The sequence below is a fragment of the Amphiprion ocellaris genome, chromosome 1 (genome assembly GCF_022539595.1).
Source record: "Amphiprion ocellaris isolate individual 3 ecotype Okinawa chromosome 1, ASM2253959v1, whole genome shotgun sequence".
NCBI classification, from domain to species: Eukaryota; Metazoa; Chordata; class Actinopteri; family Pomacentridae; genus Amphiprion; species Amphiprion ocellaris.
The window spans coordinates 4,115,469-4,133,439 of record NC_072766.1 but is presented as its reverse complement, the minus strand read 5'-3'; the positions used below and the strand labels follow the sequence as shown (position 1 = coordinate 4,133,439).

General features: G+C 36.3%; 1 protein-coding gene across 1 annotated transcript; it reads left to right on the top strand.

Moving 5' to 3' along the window:
- Window positions 1-1,365: 1,365 nt before the first annotated feature.
- zgc:158482 (uncharacterized protein LOC100009650 homolog) lies at window positions 1,366-16,797 on the top strand. The gene is made up of 10 exons (XM_055012117.1): window positions 1,366-2,081; window positions 3,660-3,869; window positions 3,951-4,109; window positions 7,811-7,935; window positions 10,345-10,539; window positions 10,952-11,042; window positions 11,138-11,336; window positions 12,274-12,371; window positions 14,241-14,371; window positions 14,551-16,797. The coding sequence occupies exons 1-10, from the start codon at window positions 1,601-1,603 to the stop codon at window positions 14,725-14,727; spliced, it is 1,866 nt and encodes a 621-aa protein (XP_054868092.1). The 5' UTR covers window positions 1,366-1,600; the 3' UTR covers window positions 14,728-16,797.
- The last annotated feature ends 1,174 nt before the right edge of the window (window positions 16,798-17,971 follow it).

Sequence of the window (17,971 nt, the reverse complement as noted above, 5' to 3'; positions counted from 1 at the left end):
AGCAGATGTTCTGCTGGGTTCCCAAACCATCAGAACATCCAGAAATCACTGATGCATCCAAAAGAAAACTGCATCTTCAGTGTTCCTGTTGGTTTATCTGCGTCACTCTGAGGACGTCTGAACCTCAGCAGCTCAGTAAAACACATTAACACAGAGGTCAGAGGTCAACCTGATCATCAGGATCTATCAGCTGGAACATGAGGTCTGAAGGTCGGTGTAGAACATGATGGACAGGTCCTAGTTGTGGTTCCAGCAGGAATAAGTCTAAAACACAGCATGAAATACACCAATAGAAGAAAGAAATGAATCAAATCACAATCAGAATCAGCTTTATTCGCCCACTTTTTACACATAAATGAGAAATGTGACTCTGGTGAGTCTCTGCTCTGAGTGCAGCAATCAGGGAAAGAAGCAAAGAACTAAAAGTAGTAAAGAAAAAAACAGGAACAATAAAAATAACACCAATATAAGAACACATAAACAGCAGCATTTACAGTGTGTGTGTAAAGTGGCTTACTGAGGGAGGAGTGGTACATGTAAAGTAGTATTATTAGTACTGGTAGTAGTATTAGTTGTAGTGATTAATAGTACTGGTAGCAGTACTATAGGTCGTGAAAGCAAATGATAAATAAGTATTATAACTGAGGAGAAGATGATGACATCAGTCAGACTGTATAAATGTAAAAGTTAAATTCCTGACATGGAAAAAGAGTTCTATTACAAGCTGATGTTCACTGAGATGCACATGGAATCTAGAGGTTCTGGTTCTGGTTCTGATGCTCCACAGCTTCCTGGAGGGAAACAGTCTGTTAGTAGAGTTATAGAAGTAAATCAGAGTACATGTATCCTAGTACACACACAGAGTGCACACTACTACACACATAGAGTGTACATTACTATACACACAGAGTGTACATTACTGTACACACAGAGTGTACATTACTACACAGAGTGTACATTACTATACATATAGAGTGCACAAGTATATTACTACACACATAGAGTGTACATTACTATACACACAGAGTGTACATTACTACACACAGAGTGCACAAGTATATTACTACACACATAGAGTGTACATTACTACACACACAGAGTGTACAAGTACATTACTACACACAGAGTGCACAAAGAGTACATGTATATCAGTAAATACAGAATACGTGTATAATTTATGTGTAATTTTAACTCTGTGTGTGTGTGTTTATACTGCAGTATAACGGTGCAGTATTTTTCACGCTTATACTGTGCGCGTACCGGTACCGCCGCGAGCACGTGACGGCACCGTACCCGTTAACGTACTTCGTTTTGGCCGTTTCGTTCCGGACCGGCCGTTTCGAACCGGCGCCGCGGCCGGGGATCGATCCGGCCGCATTTCCCTCCTCCCCCCACCGAGAAGATTGACGACCTGCCTTGTTTTCTGCGTGCTTTGGTTTTTCTCTCTTGCTTGCAATCATCAGCCCCCCACTTTGGGCAAATATTTTCCATGAACTTCACATACTTTGGAGAAAACGCTCCGCCCCACTGAGCAAAGGTTTCTGAAAGGCCTTCACATTTCTGCTCAAGCAGGTTTTTTTCCTTTAAAGGGGACATCACGATGGAGATGCTTTTAATTTCAATCTTTTTAGCCACTATCCTCGCAGTTCCATTTGTCCTCAGAACTTTCTTCCCTTATGTCTGGATGGATGTTTTGTATTTCGGGGATCTTGTGCGCATTTTGGTGAGGTTCGTGGAGAGGAGAAGGAGGAGACCTTTGTTTTTTGTTTTGGACCGTTTCTTGGAGCAAACAGCTGCGCATCCGGACAAGAACTTCATCGTGTTTGAGAATGAAAGACACACGTTCTCTGAGGCGGATAGAAGGAGCAACCAGATCGCCAACGCGCTGCAGAGCCACCCCGGGTATGAGGCTGGGGACACCGTGGCTCTGTTCACGGGAAACGAACCCGCCTTCATGTTCACCTGGCTGGCCTTGGCCAAGCTGGGCTCCCCGGTGGCTCTGCTCAACCACAACATCCGCACCAAGTCTTTACTGCACTGCTTCAACTGCTCCAAGGCCACGGTGCTGATAGCATCCTCAGGTATGCAGCCTTTTAACGCTTGTGTCATCCTGTGGGTCAAAAATTACCCGTTTTAAAGTTTGAAAATGTGGGGAAAAAATATTTTCTCAGTGAAACTTCTGATGTCCACATTTTCAACATTTTTGGGAAATATTTGAACATTTTTTTGTGAAAAAAAAGAAATGTTAAAAATGTTTCTTAAGAACATTCACATAAAAATTAACCAAAATCCAGTTTTGGTTGATTTTTATGTGAATGTTCTTAAAGAAAATATTAGAAGTTTTACTGATATATATGTAGTCACTTTAGATATTTTTATGATTTTTTTTTTTGGAAGATTTTTACTCATTTTTTGAAAATATTTACAAGAATTTGGGGGATTTTTTTTTTAAATAAAACTTTTAACATAAACTTTTAAGGAATTATTGGAATTTTCTTCCTGAAGGTTTTGCAAATTTTCAGAAATTTGGGGATTTTTTTTGCTGAATTTTTGGATTTTTTTCAGACGAGGAAACAGTATTTTTTGTTGCCCGTAAATGAAGACAACAGGAGGGTTAAAGTTTAAACTTGATTTGAGGCAGTTAGAGCTGCTTATTAAGGAGCTGTGAGGGTTAAATAGAGGAGAAGACCCTTTAACCTCTGCACATTCTTCAGTTAAACTCCTACTTAGATGGTCACAGACTGTGGAGCGTAAATCAGAATAATATTTTCATTTGCAATCTTATTTTTCTCAGTAGCAATATCAGTTTCAGTGGGATGTGCAGTAATTGATTTTCACACTCAATATTCCAGCTTCATGTGTAATATTTCATTTTTCAGATGCAGTATTTCAGTTTCATGGGCAATATTTTTTTAGATGCAATATTTCATTTTTCAGATGCAGTCTTTCACTGTCATGTGCAGTGTTTTATTTTTAAGATGCAATATTGCAATTTCACATGTAATATTTTTTTTCAGATGTAACATTTGAATTTCATGTGCAACATTTCATTTTTCAGATGCAATATTTCATTTTTTCAGATGCAATAGTTACATTTCATGAGCAATTTTTATTTTTTAGATGCAATATTTTGTTTTTCAGATGCAATATTTCAGTTTCATGTGCAATATTTTATTTTTCAGGTGCAAAATTTCAATTTTAATGTGCAATATTTCATTTTTTCAGATGAAGCATTTCAATTTCATATCCTACATTTAAATTCCACGTGCAATATACCAATTTTATGTGCAATATTGAATTTTTCATGTTATACCAATTTCATGTGCTATATATACCAATTTAAAGTGCAGTATTTCAGTTTCATATCTGACACTACCTTTACTACTTCAAAAATCGTTGCCAGTATCACTTTTTACTTTTCTGTTGTAGCCTTATTTCAGTAGTGTATCTTACTTGTATCTTATTGCTGCCTCATTAGGCCCTGCATTTATTCTTGGGGTATGTACTTTTGTTTTCTGAGCAACATCTGGCAAAACAAGAATTGTTGCTTTGAGTTTAGTAAATAATAATCATTAGATAACTGAATGATAATCTTATTTTACGTCTGTAGTTAAGGTTTACCTCTACTGGTTGTGAATGTGCTGTATGTTCTCGTCCAGAGCTAAAGGAAGCAGTAGAGGATGTGCTGCCCTCGCTGACGGAGCAGGGCGTCATCGTCCTCCTGATGACCAAACACTGCGACAAGCCTGGAATCGAAGGTTTCTCTGATAAAGTGGAGGAAGCCTCAGACGCTCCGCTGCCTCGATCCCTCAGATCCAACATCACACCCAAAAGTCCCGCAGTTTATATCTACACTTCTGGAACTACAGGTATGGTTTTCTGTTCTGATCTGCACCTGTAACAAAACCAGAAGCAACATCCCTCTTTGGGCTCTTTGTGTTGTATTCCAGGTCTCCCGAAGGCAGCTGTGATCAACCAGAACCGCCTGCTGACAGCTCTGGTGGTTCTATCTTCAAACGGTGTCACTTCGAAGGATGTCATCTTCGTCAACCTGCCTCTGTACCACACGGCTGGATTTGTTATTGGCTTCATCGGCTCCATTGAGACAGGTGAGGTGACTGAGAGGCTGTTTTACCTGAACAACTTTGTGAGGGACCCTGCCTTGACCCTAAGTCAGCTGGGATAGGCTCCAGCAACCATACGGAGGATTAAGGGATGTAGAGATAATGGATGAATGGAACTTTGTGAGGGCTGTGTGAGATTCCTCATCGGGTGAATGAATCCTTTACTTACTGAGCTTACATGGAGGTGTTATTTAGTTTCAGACATTTCTGACCTTGTTAATATCAGAAAAGTTGCTGATTTAAACCCTAAAACTCAGTACGGTGTGTCAAAGTTGCATATTTAGAAGCTTCCTGGCTTAAAACGTCTCAAATGTGACTTGTTGCTTCTTCGAAAATGTGGAGATCTAAGTAGTTTCTGCTTCTTCAATCAATCCAGTGCCATGCCATTCAGCGTAGGCGATCATTTCTCTCCATCTAATCGGATCTTTTGCTTTCTGAATTGTGACCGTTGATGGTTCCATGTGTAGTCATGATATCAGTCCTTCTATCATTTTCATTCTCTGTCTGCCTCGTCCTCTCTTCCCATTAGTTTTTCCAGTTGTGACGATATATTCCAGGGTCTTTTTCCTCATGATGTGTCCAAAAAATGTAGCTTGCTGTTTCGTAATTTGGTTCAGCAGCGTATAATTTGTGTTTAGTATTTTCAAAACATCTTATGTTATTCTGGCCGTGTTAGATATACGCAGCATGCCTCTGTAAAATAACATCTCTGCTGCAGTGATTTTGTTTGACATTTTATTATTTATGTTCCAAGATTCACATCTTTACATCGGAACTGGTATGTAGCAGCTGAGAGTCCTCATACCGATGCTATTTGCTCTGCTTCTTACTCCTCTACTTATTCACTGCAGCTGGAGCACACCAGCTAACATGCAACTCTGATGAAACACAATAAAACTACTCATAGTTTGGAGTAATTTAGCCACATATGTTCAGACTGGATTTGGAAGAAGAATGACGATCCAGAAAGTTCCACCCAGCAAGTTTACAGGATTAGTTTCTGTGTTTTGTTTAGTATGAAACCCTGAAAATCAGTGTTTTTGAGACTATCTTGAGTGGGCTGCAGGTTCCAAGTGGAAATACAGCTCACTTCACTCATACGGTGTCTTCCAGCATAGAAAAAACACCATATAGACATGTTAAAAGGTAAAATCCTTTAATCAGGGGTGTCAAACATGTGGCCCGTGGGCCAAAACCAGCCCTCCAGAGGGTCCAATCCGGCCCTCAAAGTGAAAAAATTACAGGGAAAACATGAACTGCAGATTGTAAATTAGTAAAGCTATAAATTTAAAATAATTTCTAGACCATGACAAAGTAAAAATAAAATACCAGATTTTTAATTGTTCTTTTGTTTTGTGTCTCATTTTTGTAATATTTTGTCCTATTTTTAATCGTTTTTTGCATTTTTTTTGTCTGACTTTTGTCGCTTGGCTCATGTTTTTTCATTTTGTGTCTTCTTTTTGTCTCGCTTGTGTTTTTGTCTTATTTTTGTCATTTTGTGTTTTGCTTTATTCATTGTGTATAATTTTTGTCGTTTTGTGTATTTTTTGTCTCATTTTTGTCATTTGTCCATTTTTTTGTCGCTTTGTAACTTTTTTGTCTCATTTTTTGTCTCTTTCATGTTTTGTTTCATACGTTTGTTTAATTTTTTGTCATTTTGTGTCTCATTTTTGTAGTATTTTGTCTTAGTTTTTTGTCGGACTTTGGTTGTTTTGATCATAAAGTAAAGTACTATATTGTTCAGTTCCAGATACCTGTGACTGAATGTTGTGTTTCTTTGTAGACACTGTGTGATCTGGAAGTTGTAATGTGGAAATGATAAACTGAGGCTGAATGTTGTTGAAATTGAATTAATTTTTCTTCAGAAATTTCAGGTTGTTCATGTTTCGTAAAAAGAAAAATCCTTAAATGTGAACTTTTTTGTGCTAAAACTAAGGAAATAAAAGAGTTGTGGTTGTTTATAGCTTATTATGCTGTGATTTTACTGGTCTAGCCCACTGGAGATCAAATTGGGCTGAATGTGGAACCTGAACTAAAATGATTTCTGATTCATTTAATGTTATCTTCATCGAAAAAAAAACCTCTTTCAAAAATGAGGACATTTTCAGTGACCCCAAACTTTTGAATGGTAGTGTGTATATTTCGGTTTTTTAGAATTATTCATATTTCAACATGCAGGATTCATCTACCATCTCTCCCAGTTATTTCCATTTGCTACTAGAAATGCCACTCAAACTACCATCAGTGCCTCAGCTGTGTCCCCTGGATCACACAGATTCCAGAAAGCGTCACTCTGTTCCATGAGATTTTCACACAACTTAAACAAGAGGCTCCTGTTGCAGAATTAAAATAATAACTGAACTGAAGTTGTTCCGACACAAAAGCAGCTCCTCCTCTAACTCTGGTTCTCCTGCCCCTGGTGCAAACCCACTCAAAGACTCTTTTGTCACCATGAACCAGTAATCTGAACAGATCCTTTCAAAGTGCTTTCGTCTAAATAGGCCAAAGTTCACACCGCTGCTCAGTGTCTGGATAAGTACACACCGATTAGCACATATTCAACAACAGAACACGCTGGGTTCTGTTGTACAGCATTCACAGTAAAGTGGTACACAGCTAAATACTGCTGCAATGAGTCTTATATAATGTAAACTCATTTGTCTTTAATTCAGTAAATTTACAGTTTTCAGCAGGGGTGTCAAACATGCGGCCCATGGGCCAAAACTGGAGCACTAGGAGGTCCAATCCGGCCTGCGGGACGACTTTGTAAAGTGTAAAAATTCCAGAGAAGACATTAACTGCAAATTGCAAATCTGTAAAACTATAAATTTACAATAATTTCTAGACCATGACAAGTTGTTTTGATCATATTTTCTGAATATTTTCTCCTGTTTTTGTTGTTTTTGTATTTTTTTTGTCTGATTTTCGTTTTGTCTCATGTTTTTGTTGTTCTGTTTCCTTTTGGTTTTGCGTGTTTTTTTTGTCTCATTTTTATCATTTTGTGTTTTGTGTATCGTTTTTGTCATTTTGTTTGACACTTTTGTCATTTTTTGTTCCGTTTGTCCATTTTTTTGACACTTTGTAGCTTTTTTGTCTAATGTTTTGTCTCTTTTTTGGTTTTGTGTCGTTTGTCTAATTTTTTGATATTTTGTTTCTCACTTTTGTCATTTTGTGTCTCATTTTTGTAATATTTTGTCTTGTTCTTGTTGGGTTTTTTTGTCTTTTTCTTAAAGTAAAATACTTTATCATTCAGTTCCAAATACCTGTGACTAAATGTCGTGTTCCTTTTTAGACAATCTTTGATCTATAATTTGTAATGTGTAAGTGATAAACTGAGGTATAATGTTGTTGAAATTGTATATTTTCCTTAACAAATATCAGTTTGTTCATAATGTTTTGTCAAAAGATTTTTCCTTAAATGTGAACATTTTCAAAAAGTACTTTTTGCACTAAAACAAAGGAAAAATTTGGCGTTGTGGTGGCTTACACGTTATTATGCTGTGATTTTACTGGTCCAGCCCACTTGAGATCAAATTGGGCTGAATGTGGAACCTGAACTAAAATGAGTTTGACACTGCTGGTTTACATTGAATGTAGAAAATGTAAGAATAATTTAGGTAAATGTTTTCAATAATGGCTTTTTAATACAAAAAGTGTAATCAGCTCTTTCTTTTTTTGCCATCCAGGATCAACTATAATCCTGAAGAGGAAATTTTCTGCCTCCCAGTTTTGGGATGACTGCAGGAAATACAACGTGACTGTTGTGCAGTACATCGGAGAGGTGATGCGTTACCTCTGCAGCACACCAAAGGTAAAATGATCTGTAGCAGCTTTACAATATTTCATCATTGTTTAAGTAAAGATTATTTTCTTTTGCAGGAAAATGAGTTTGAAGAGTGATAGCAATGTGTTGTGTTGTAAATCAGCCTATTCTGAAATTAATCATAAAAAAATTAATGTGTTAGGCTGTTTCCTCCGGTTCTTTTGATGGAGTAGTCAGGAGAATTCAATTCAGGTTAAAAAGAGTCTTTATTACACCAAGATTGAATGTGCAATACAGAGCTCTGGGTCTGAATGCCTTTCCCTAACAGACAACAGTCAGTTCGAGCAGAATCAGTCTGGCTATTTCTCCCTGACCCAGTGTTTTACAATTGTCGATCTAACAGTGTTGTGTGACTATCTAAATGTTGAGATGCAGGCCGCTGGGTGAGTTCTGGTTCCTCCCTTCTCTGATGTGCTGCTGACTCGTTCCCGTGGCCTTGGTTCTTCTTCTGTTTTTCTGTAAAACAAGGATACTCTGCACAGCAACAAAAGCTACTTTTCTACTGCTGTTCCAAAAAATGTCAAGGGCACTCTATGTGTTAGAAATGAATCAGTGTCACTCAGTATAATAAACATTGTATATCTGTTTAGCAAATACATCTTTCTGATTAACTATTATAAGCAATTTAGCAGTAAGCATCCAACATTATCAAACATTAATGAGTATATATTTCCACAGTTGTAACCATATTAATTTGCTGATGCTGCACTTTAATATAAAATAATATTTTTTTATACTACTAAGAATTATTTATTCCAGGTTTCCCTCATTTTGTTTCCTTTGTATGGTGGAAAAGCATCTGCAAACTACACATAAACTCTACGGTGATATTTAACCACGTTAAATGTATCTCCTAAGAACTTACTCACCTGTGTGCTTTTTTTGAGCTGTGCTGCATTTAATTTTTAATCTGGTTTGTTTTATTTTCCTCTCAGTCTCCCTTCTCATCTCCTCTCTGCTCTGCTCTGCCTACAGTTCCATCGTAAAGTTTTGGAATTTTTGCCAAGCGCAGGATTTTTATTGCTTTTTTTTCCGGATCTAGAATAAATGATTGATTTTTGACATGTAGAATGAAGTGATTTCGACAAGATATTGCAATTTTAAGCATATTTTCGAATATATTTCCTGACTGAACCACATGTGACACATCATACATTCGTAAACCATTGGAAAGATAAAAACCTGATGAATCTTTGTGTTTTACAGTTTCTGGCTCTGATAAATGGTGTAAATTTGGCATAAAGCATGCCTTTTAAACATGCTGGTGGATTTTGGGGTCCAGAGGGTTGAAGAAACCCTCTTTCTCAGTTCTTCTTCTCAGGTGTCTTGTGTAATCCTGTTGACGAACATGCCTTTCCACTTTTCTCTCACAAGTATCGATCTGACATGTTAACAATTTCATATATTCGTGTGTTTGTGCAATAATTCTAGTAACTGCAGCTGGAACTATCTCACAGAGGATCTGTTGCAGGCCGCCGTGGGCACCACACCTCGACTCAGCCAACTAAACTACTGTAAAACAAGACAGCTGCAGCGGCAGATGACTGTGAACCGGCTGCAGCAAGCTGCCAGAGAGGCTGATCTAGTCGGAGATAACTTTCCAAATCTGTACATTCCCACAGCACGGCACAGCTGGCTTACTAAAATAGAAATCGTTAAATCGCGACTATCGGGTTCCAGCCTCCTGCGTCAGTAACAGTGGGGTTTGTTGAGCAGAATAACGTAAATCAGGCATTTTTAAAGCATTAGAATGACGGCACGTATTTTGAAATCCTCTGAAGATTCATTTGTATCTGTCTATTTAGGAGTACTGTAAACATTCTTCTGCGTATGCCATTCAGAGTATCTGGTTGCATCACATGAAGTGCAGTCTCACTTTACTGCATGACCCTGCACGAGTCAGAGAGGTGGTTTGTCTTTATCTGGTCACCTCTAGGAATAGATGCTGGCCTTTACTGAGGAGAACCATATCAAGTAACTTGGCATCCAAATCTCCTTGTACTAGTATATAACTTTAGGGTCACATTTATAATAATGAATGCTATTTCTTATACATTATTCGTGCATCATTTCAAGAGATTTGTATTTTTAAGTCAAACTGAAGAATGTTTGCTTGTGTGAACTGGTTTCTAGTGTCAAATTCTTACAGGGATTAAGTGACCTTGATCACTAAGGTGCCTTAATTCATTATGAAACATGAGCATGTTTAAAAGTATGCATGCACTTTATGAACACCTTTCAAAATGCTGACAAGTGGTTTGTTTGACCCAGTTACCTATATTTCTAGATTGTAGTACTTCTGGACTACTTAAATGCATCGGGCGTGAAATTATTTGATTTCTGCAGCCTTTGCAAAATACTTCATCTGTTTTTTTGGCCGGTTTTTGTCGAATGCAGAGAGACAACGACAAGGATCACAAAGTCAGACTGGCCATCGGTAATGGAATCAGAGCAGAGATATGGAGAGAGTTTGTCAGTCGCTTCGGGAACATTCAGATTCGAGAGTTTTATGCGTCCACTGAGGGAAACGTGGGATTCATCAACTACGCAGGGAAAGTTGGAGCCATCGGACGGGTCAACTTTCTGCACCGTGTAAGAATGAGATCAACTAAAACCACATCTGGTTAAAAAAATCTTTAAATTATATTGAAGTTCTTCTTTTTTAGAAAGGGTTGTGTATAAAGATGATCCCAACTGAGTTTTCTTGCTTTTCTTGAGCTTTCAATGGCATCTCATGGTGAACAGTGGAACAACTGCTGAATATGGTTTATTGGAAGACCGTGAAATGTGATTAAAAGCTCTGGAAATGTTTGGACCTTCAGTTGAGATTATTTTCACTCCACACACTGATGAAAATGAACATACTTGCTCAAATGTTCATTGTAGCCTAAACAGCACTCTAAAATATAGCTCTGAATTGTGCTTTTATTTTTGTTTCTATGGAGACAGGGCTTTATTCTGAGATGTTTTGTGCCCGTTACAATACCTGTACTTCCTCCTGCAGAAGTTGTTTCCCTACATTCTTGTTAAGTACGACACAGAGCGAGACGAGCCGATCAGAGATGCTGATGGACTCTGTGTGGAGGTCCCCAAAGGTGAAGAATGGATGCTGTTGTTACATCAGTCGTATCAGTGATTTCAAATCTCGTCTCTGAGAGTTTCAGGCTCATCTTTTCTCATTTTTTTAAAGGTGAGACGGGACTGCTGGTGTCAAAGATCACAGACATCGCTCCATTTGTCGGCTACGCCCAGAACGAAGAGCAAACGGAGAGGAAAAGACTTCGCAATGTGCTCAAGAAAGGAGACCTTTACTTCAACACCGGCGACCTCATGAGGATCGATGACGAAAACTTTATTTACTTTCAGGATCGTGTAGGCGACACATTCAGGTACAGAACTCCGTTGTGTTGTTTGTTTTATAGTCTCGAGCTGTAGTATTAGTCTTATAATAGAACTTGAGAAAATTAGGAATCAGGTTAACATGTAAAATCCACTGTTGCAGAAACACATCAGTTTAGTTTTTTTGAAATATTATTTTCTACTATATATATATATATATATATATATATATATATATATATATATATATATATATATATATATATATATATATATAAAAATAAAAAAAATTTCTTCTGTAGTTAGGTTTATATATTAGAATTATTATTATTTAGATTTTTTAGTTTTATTTTGCTCGTATATATATATATATATATATATATATATATATATATATATATATATATATATATGTAGTTTTTTTTTTGCTCTTTTTTTCTGTGTGGGTCTTACAGGGTTAAACACGCAACACATAAAAAGAACGTGTTACTGTAGATGTGGATGAATGTGACAGCCACGTTTCAAAAACAATAAAAGTTCTTTATACTGAATAAGTAAAAATCAACCAACACAAGTTCTTTTTTCTTTGCAAACGCTTTAGTATTTTTTCTCTATGTTCATGGAAAGCCTGTTACTGCTGAGACACAATGAATTTCAGTAGGAATGTTTATTTTCATTTTCTCTTTCCTCTTCCTTGTTGTTTTTATGGCACAGCACCAACAGTTCCAACACAGAGTGGTTAGATTTCAGTTCACAACTCATTTGCAATGACTTTGTAGGAGTTTTTTAGCCCACGGGAGCATTTATTATACATAATACTCCTTAAATACAGTGCCTACTGACCAATGTTTGTTCAGGTATCAGGTTTGCAAAGAAGAGGGTGTGTTTATTTTCCTCACATGTATGGGCCTGTAAATTGTACTTTTGCCTGAGGCTTAAAAAAAGAGGCATTTTTGGGGTAAAGTTGTAACTTGTTTGAGCCCACAGGTGGAAAGGCGAGAATGTGGCAACAACTGAAGTGTCTGACATCCTGACTATCAGCGAGTGCCTCAAAGAGGCCAACATTTACGGAGTCCAAGTGCCAGGTGATGGGTACTTTTTCTGAAAAAAAAAAATGAAAGGAAAACCCAAAAAAGATTTTTTAAAAAATACTGATTTGTTTTTGCTATATTTTGACAGACAGTGTCTGTGTTGTTCAATAATAGATAATAACTGATAAAATCATTAATTTACATGTTAACCTTAAGTCAGACCAAGACTATCAATAATGTCCACATCAAAACTCCAAAAATTTTACCATGTGCCTTTAAAATTACACAGTTTTTAACAGTTTTTAAATCAATAAAATGTAATTATTTCACAAGTTTTTGTATATGTTTTTGTTTGAAAGAAAATTATCTACATAAGGACTGAAAATGAGAAGTATTTTTTAAACTGTTATTTTACTGTTTTACTTTTGTTTTACTGTAGATTTTTGCCTGTTCTCACATAGATACACAGATATCTTGTAAAATTACTTAATTGAATTCATTTAACTTGATTAATGAACAGTGAAAAAACAGGACACAACTGTAAATAGTCTAGACAGAAAAAAATAAATCTGCATTTCCACATTCTTTTACAACGAGTGACCATAAAATGACAAAACCCCAAAAAGATTTTTTTTTTAATTTAAAATGTTGGTTTGTTTTTTGCTTACATTTTTTAAAATGATTTTGCTATTATTTGACAGATTATGTCTGTGTTTTTGAATAATAAATAATAAAATCATTATTTTACATGTTAGCCTTAAATCAAACAAACAAAAACAGACCGAAACTGTCAATATTGTCCTCATCAAAATTAAAAAAAAATTTAACATTTGACTGTAAAATTACACAATTTTTAACTGTTTTTAATCAGTAAAATATAATTATTTAATGAATATTTTTTAAAATATATTTTTTGTTTTTTTGAAAGAAAATTATTTGCATAAAGGATTTGAAAAATGAGAAATTTTTTTTAAACTGCTGTTTCACAGATTTTTCCCTGTTCTCACATGACAGATATCTTGTAAAATTATTTAACTGAATTAATTTAACTCAACTGACAGTGAAAGAACATGGCAAAACTGTAAATAGATAGAAAAAATAAATCTGCATTTCCACTTTTTTTACATGTCGCCATACTACTACTTTTTCCAGCTAAAAATATAATTAATTTCATGATAGATGCTGTTAGTTTCACAGTGTTGACAGTTTTTTTTTTTTTTACCAGTTATTCTTTCTTTTACAATATACATTTGACTTAATGGTGCATTTAATGAGAATATAATAACTTAATATAATATAATATAATATAATATAATATAATATAATATAATATAATATAATATAATATAATATAATATAATATAATATAATATAATATAATATAATATAATATAATATAATATAATATAATATAATATAATATAGGGCTGCACAGTGGCGTAGTGGTTAGCACTTTCTCCTTGCAGCTAGAAGATCCCTGGTTCGCGTCCCGGCTTTCCCAGGATCTTTCTGCATGGAGTTTGCATGTTCTCCCTGTGCATGCGTGGGTTTTCTCCGGGTACTCCGGCTTCCTCCCACAGTCCAAAAATATGCTGAGGTTAATTGATCATTCTAAATTGCCCGTAGGTGTGAATGTGAGAGTGCTTGTTTGTCTATATGTGGCCCTGCGACAGACTGGCGACCTGTCTAGGGTGTCCCCTGCCTTCGCCCGAGTCAGCTGGGATAGACTCCAGCCCCCCCCATGACCCTAGTGAGGATTAAGCGGTGTATAGATAATGGATGGATGGATGGATGGATAATATAATATAATATAAAATAAAATAAAATAATATAATATAATATAATATAATATAATATAATAACTGGCAGAGCACTGAATAGACAGTTACTGATTTGTGATATTTGTTTCTCTTCTGTATTCAGGCCATGAGGGCCGGATAGGGATGGCAGCTGTCACTGTAAAGAGAGAGGCTCAGTTTGATGGAAAGAAAATATATAATCATGTGGTCAACTACCTGCCTTCATATGCACGACCTCGCTTTATAAGACTACAGGTAATTCAAACATCAAACATTGTTCTATCCTCAAAAAATTTAAAGTTTTTGTGTTTTTTTAGCAAGAAATGTTGCTTTCAGTCTTTTAATTCCTATTGTATTAGTGATTATGCTGCTATTAACTTATCTATGAACATTCATAGATGTAGCTTGACAATATGTGATTTTCTTCCATCTAGAATGCTGTAGAAGTGACGGGAACTTTCAAGCAGATGAAAGTGAAGCTAGTAGAGGAGAGTTTTGATCCAGGACGTATCCAGGACCCACTTTACATCCTCGACGACAAAGAGAAGAGCTACGTACCGCTGACAGCTCAGGTCTACAGCTCCATCATGTCAGGAAACATCAAACTATGAACAGGCTCTAAGTGTTCACCAACAGTTCAGTCTGGCTTCTTTTAACCCTCTGAACCCCAAAAACCTGCCAGCAGGTTTGAAAGGCATGTTATCTCTAAAGAATCACCAAAATCACAGCATTTATCACTGTAAAGACAGGAAGAGTCGTATTATTTCCAGTGGTCTTTGTACTACTCACCCTTAAACTTAACCAAATTTCAGCTTAAATTTGTGATATTCCATCAAAATAAATTTTAAAATTGACAAAAAAATAAACTGTTTGTGCTAAAGAGATTCTGTAAACAGCAAAAATTCCACCCTCCCTTTCACAGCTGTGAAGCAATTTGTTTCTTATCTGCAGCCAACGGTCACATGACAAAAATTCAGGGAGTTTTCAGCTGAACTGCAGTCACCTGGATAAACTTAGTAAAACATTTAACATATTTATTCAAGGTATTTAAATGTTTTAAGTTTAAGGCATTGTGACGTTGTTACACTGCAGAGAAGATAGTTTTGAGTTCTCTCTGCTTCTATCCATGATTGTGCTACTTTCACTGAGGTGCTCAACTTCATATTGCAGTGAAAATGCAAATATAGTGGGTAAAAGTGTAACAGGAATAAAAACAAAAATGCCCTAAAACTTCTTGGGCTTCAGAGGGTTAATATTAAATTTCCAGCTCAGGGACACAACAGTTTATTTTTTAAAAGATCATGACATATATTGTGTAGTACTTTTTGTTCAGGCAACAGTCATTGGGCCAAAGTGCGTCCCAGCAGAGGATGAGTTTAATCACAGAAAGAATAAATTTACATGTGATTATATGAATAGTACATTTACTAGCATGATGAATGCTGGTTGTACTTTGTTCAGTATAATATCACTGGTTGGGAGGTGATGGAGGTTTCTAAGATGCTGACAGTCTTCATGGAGGACAAACTATCAGGCAATTTCTTTGTTTCGAAGGTAGTATTTCATGTACTAAAAGAATTATTAGCTTTTAGGAGAGATGTGTGTAGCATGTGATGGTTTAAAGCAGGGGTGTCAAACTCATTTTAGTTCAGATTCCACAATCATCCCAGTTGGATCTCAAGTGGACCAGACCAGTAAAATCACTGCATAATAACCTATAAATAACCACAACTCCTAATGTTTCCATTGTTTTAGTGCAAAAAAGTACATTCTGAAAATGTTAATATTTAAGGAATTATCTTTTTTACAAAACATCATGAACAACATGAAATTTTTAAAGAAAAATAAGTGAAATTTCAAGAACTTTCAGCCTCAGTTTATCATTTACACATTAAAACTTCCAGTTCACAGAGTGTCTACAAAGGAACACGACATTCAGTCACAGGTATCTGGAACTGAACGATCTGTTATTTTACTTTGAGATCAAAACAACCAATGTCCGTCAAAAAAACAAGGCAAAACGTTCCAAAAATGACACACAAAATGGCAAAAAATGAAACAAACGAGCTGAAACGAAAAATAAAAGAGACAAAAAAATTGTCAAAAAAGTTACAAAGTCACAAGAAATGGGCAAGTGACAAAAATGAGCCAAAAAATGACACAAAATGACTAAAGTCATTGAAAACAATGAATTAAGCAAAACACAAAATGACAAAAATAAGACAAAAACCACAAGCGAGACAAAAAGGAAACACAAAACGACAAAAATGTGAGACAAATGGCAAAAGTCAGACAAAAAAATACAAAAACCAACTAAAAACAAGACAAAATAGTACAAAAATGAGACACAAAACAACAAAAGAACACTGAGCAATCTAGTATTTTACTTTATGATCAAAACAACTTGTAAAGGTCTAGGAATTGTTTTAAATTTATAGTTTTACAAATTTACAATCTGCAGTTAATGTCTTCTCTGTAATATTTTTACACTTTGAGGGCCCGATTGGACCCTCTGGAGAGCCGGTTTTGGTCCGCGGGCCGCATGTTGGATACCCCTGATTTAAAGACATAAAATATGTAGAAAAGAGCCTAAGATGAGTTTTATATGAACATATGTGCCAGTATCTGTAAATATAAAACACTTTCTTAAAAATTAAAGTGATCTGTCTGTAAAAGCAGAAGCGGTTTTCATGTTTCTATCTTCTCTGATTTATATTTATTTACAAAGATGTTCCAGGCATGGACAAGACACAAGGTGGAGACAAACACTCATCTTCCCCGAGCCTCTGTAACGGATGTAGTCGGGCTATAGAGCAGCGTGTACACACCGCTGTCAAAAACCAACTCTGACACCAAGAAATCACACCCATATGTGATCTAAAATATATTAATCTGCTGCTGTAAAAGCCTCCACTGTCCCTGGGAATGTTTTCATAAGCTCATGGAACATGGCTGTAGAGATCTGAGCATGATGTTGAGCAACATGTTCAGGGTTTCAGTTCGTCCAGAAAGTCAACTTTTCTTATATGCTGAAGCACTAAAGTGTAATGAAGGGGCTCAAACCCTGAGAAACAGTAGAAGTCTACATACCGTCAGCATTAATGCTTTTGTGTTTATTATATAATTAAAGTCATTGTAAGCTGCTGCAGGTACAACTTCTACACTGCTGTCAGTCTAATCAGTTAAATGCTCGTCCGCATGTTTGTTTTTAATCCCATAAGCAATGCAAAATCATCTAAACACCAAAAATAATGTGTAAACAGACAAAACGTAGCAGATTTAATGATGAAACTGTGTCATAATATGCTGGGGTTTTATTCTTTTATGATCATTTTACAGCTTTGATTAAAAAAAATAAATTAAAAAAAAGATCAAGAGTCTCATGGGATGTTAATCTTTGATTGTGTGTAAATGTTAATGAGTTTCCTTTCAATCGTTCTGCCAAACAGAGGCACAGTGATTTTAGATTGTAGGTCATTCTGATAGATGTGTAATTTACTAACCCTAACCACCGTGGAGGAGGAGAAGGAGAAGAAGGAGGAGGAGGAGAAGGAGGAGGAGATGGAGGAGGAGGAGAAGGAGGAGGAGATGGAGGTGGAGGGGAAGGAGGAGGAGGAGATGGAGGAGGAGGAGAAGGAGAAGGAGGAGGAAAAGAAGGAGGAGGAGAAGATGGAGGAGGAGGAGAAGAAGGAGAAGGAGGAGGAGATGGAGGAGGAGGAGAAGGAGGAGGAGGAGGAGGAGGAGGAGGAGGAGGAGGAGGAGGTGTTATGTTTTATTCTAATTCTAGAATCTATTTATTTATTTATTTATTCATTTATTTGTTTGTTTATTTAGAGCTGTCGACGTAGGGTTAGG

Bases quoted from the DNA above. Each gene is read 5' to 3' on its own strand.
- zgc:158482 (XM_055012117.1), top strand. From the start codon at position 1,601: ATGGAGATGCTTTTAATTTCAATCTTTTTAGCCACTATCCTCGCAGTT. The intron at 2,082-3,659 runs GTATGCAGCCTT...GTTCTCGTCCAG, and splicing joins GGTGCTGATAGCATCCTCAG to AGCTAAAGGAAGCAGTAGAG. The intron at 11,337-12,273 runs GTACAGAACTCC...TTGAGCCCACAG, and splicing joins CGTGTAGGCGACACATTCAG to GTGGAAAGGCGAGAATGTGG.